The sequence below is a fragment of the Chiloscyllium plagiosum genome, unplaced genomic scaffold (genome assembly GCF_004010195.1).
Source record: "Chiloscyllium plagiosum isolate BGI_BamShark_2017 unplaced genomic scaffold, ASM401019v2 scaf_11921, whole genome shotgun sequence".
Lineage (NCBI taxonomy): Eukaryota > Metazoa > Chordata > Chondrichthyes > Orectolobiformes > Hemiscylliidae > Chiloscyllium > Chiloscyllium plagiosum.
The window spans coordinates 26,993-27,572 of record NW_025212648.1 but is presented as its reverse complement, the minus strand read 5'-3'; the positions used below and the strand labels follow the sequence as shown (position 1 = coordinate 27,572).

The 580-nt window shown below is 57.6% G+C and overlaps 1 protein-coding gene across 1 annotated transcript in view; it reads left to right on the top strand.

Annotated features, from left to right (window-relative positions):
- Positions 1–328: 328 nt before the first annotated feature.
- LOC122547428 (tenascin-R-like) overlaps positions 329–580 on the top strand; it is a gene marked incomplete at its 5' end in the record, with an annotated part of 19,694 nt that continues 19,442 nt past the window's right edge. Inside the window, one exon of the mRNA XM_043686049.1 lies at positions 329–461. Coding sequence (XP_043541984.1) covers positions 329–461 — 133 coding nt within the window. The remainder of the gene's footprint in view (positions 462–580) is intronic.

Below are 580 nucleotides of genomic sequence, written 5' to 3'. Positions count from 1 at the left end.
GATATCTCACAGCCGTTGGGATATCTCACAGCCGGTGGGATATCTCACAGCCGGTTGGGTATCTCACAGCAGGTGGGGTATCTCGCAGCCGGTGGGGTATCTCACAGCAGGTGGGATATCTCACAGCCGGTGGTATATCTCACAGCAGGTGGGGTATCTCACAGCCGGTGGTATATCTCACAGCCGGTGGTGGAGAGGGACTAACTCTTTCCGTGTATGAGGGCAGGGTTTTCCTGGGAAGTTGTGACTGGGAGGTAGTGAGGGTGTAAACTTGGTGGGTGTTTCCCTCCTTAGTTTCTGACCCCACGGCCTGACCTTTTCTCCGCAGCGGGTGAAGTTGGATGCCACAAAGCTAAGCCACAGACTGCACCAGCTGATGCCCAGCACCAGGTACACGGTCAGGCTGCACGCCCTGCAGGACAGTGAGAGGACGGGCGCTGTGACGGCACACTTCAACACAGGTACCTGTCCGAGGATCCTGTACTGCACCAATCAATCCACCGCACCCATCCCCACCCCGAACCTGACCCACCCATCTGCAAACCCCCACTGACCTACCCCACTCATCCCCAAACACCCA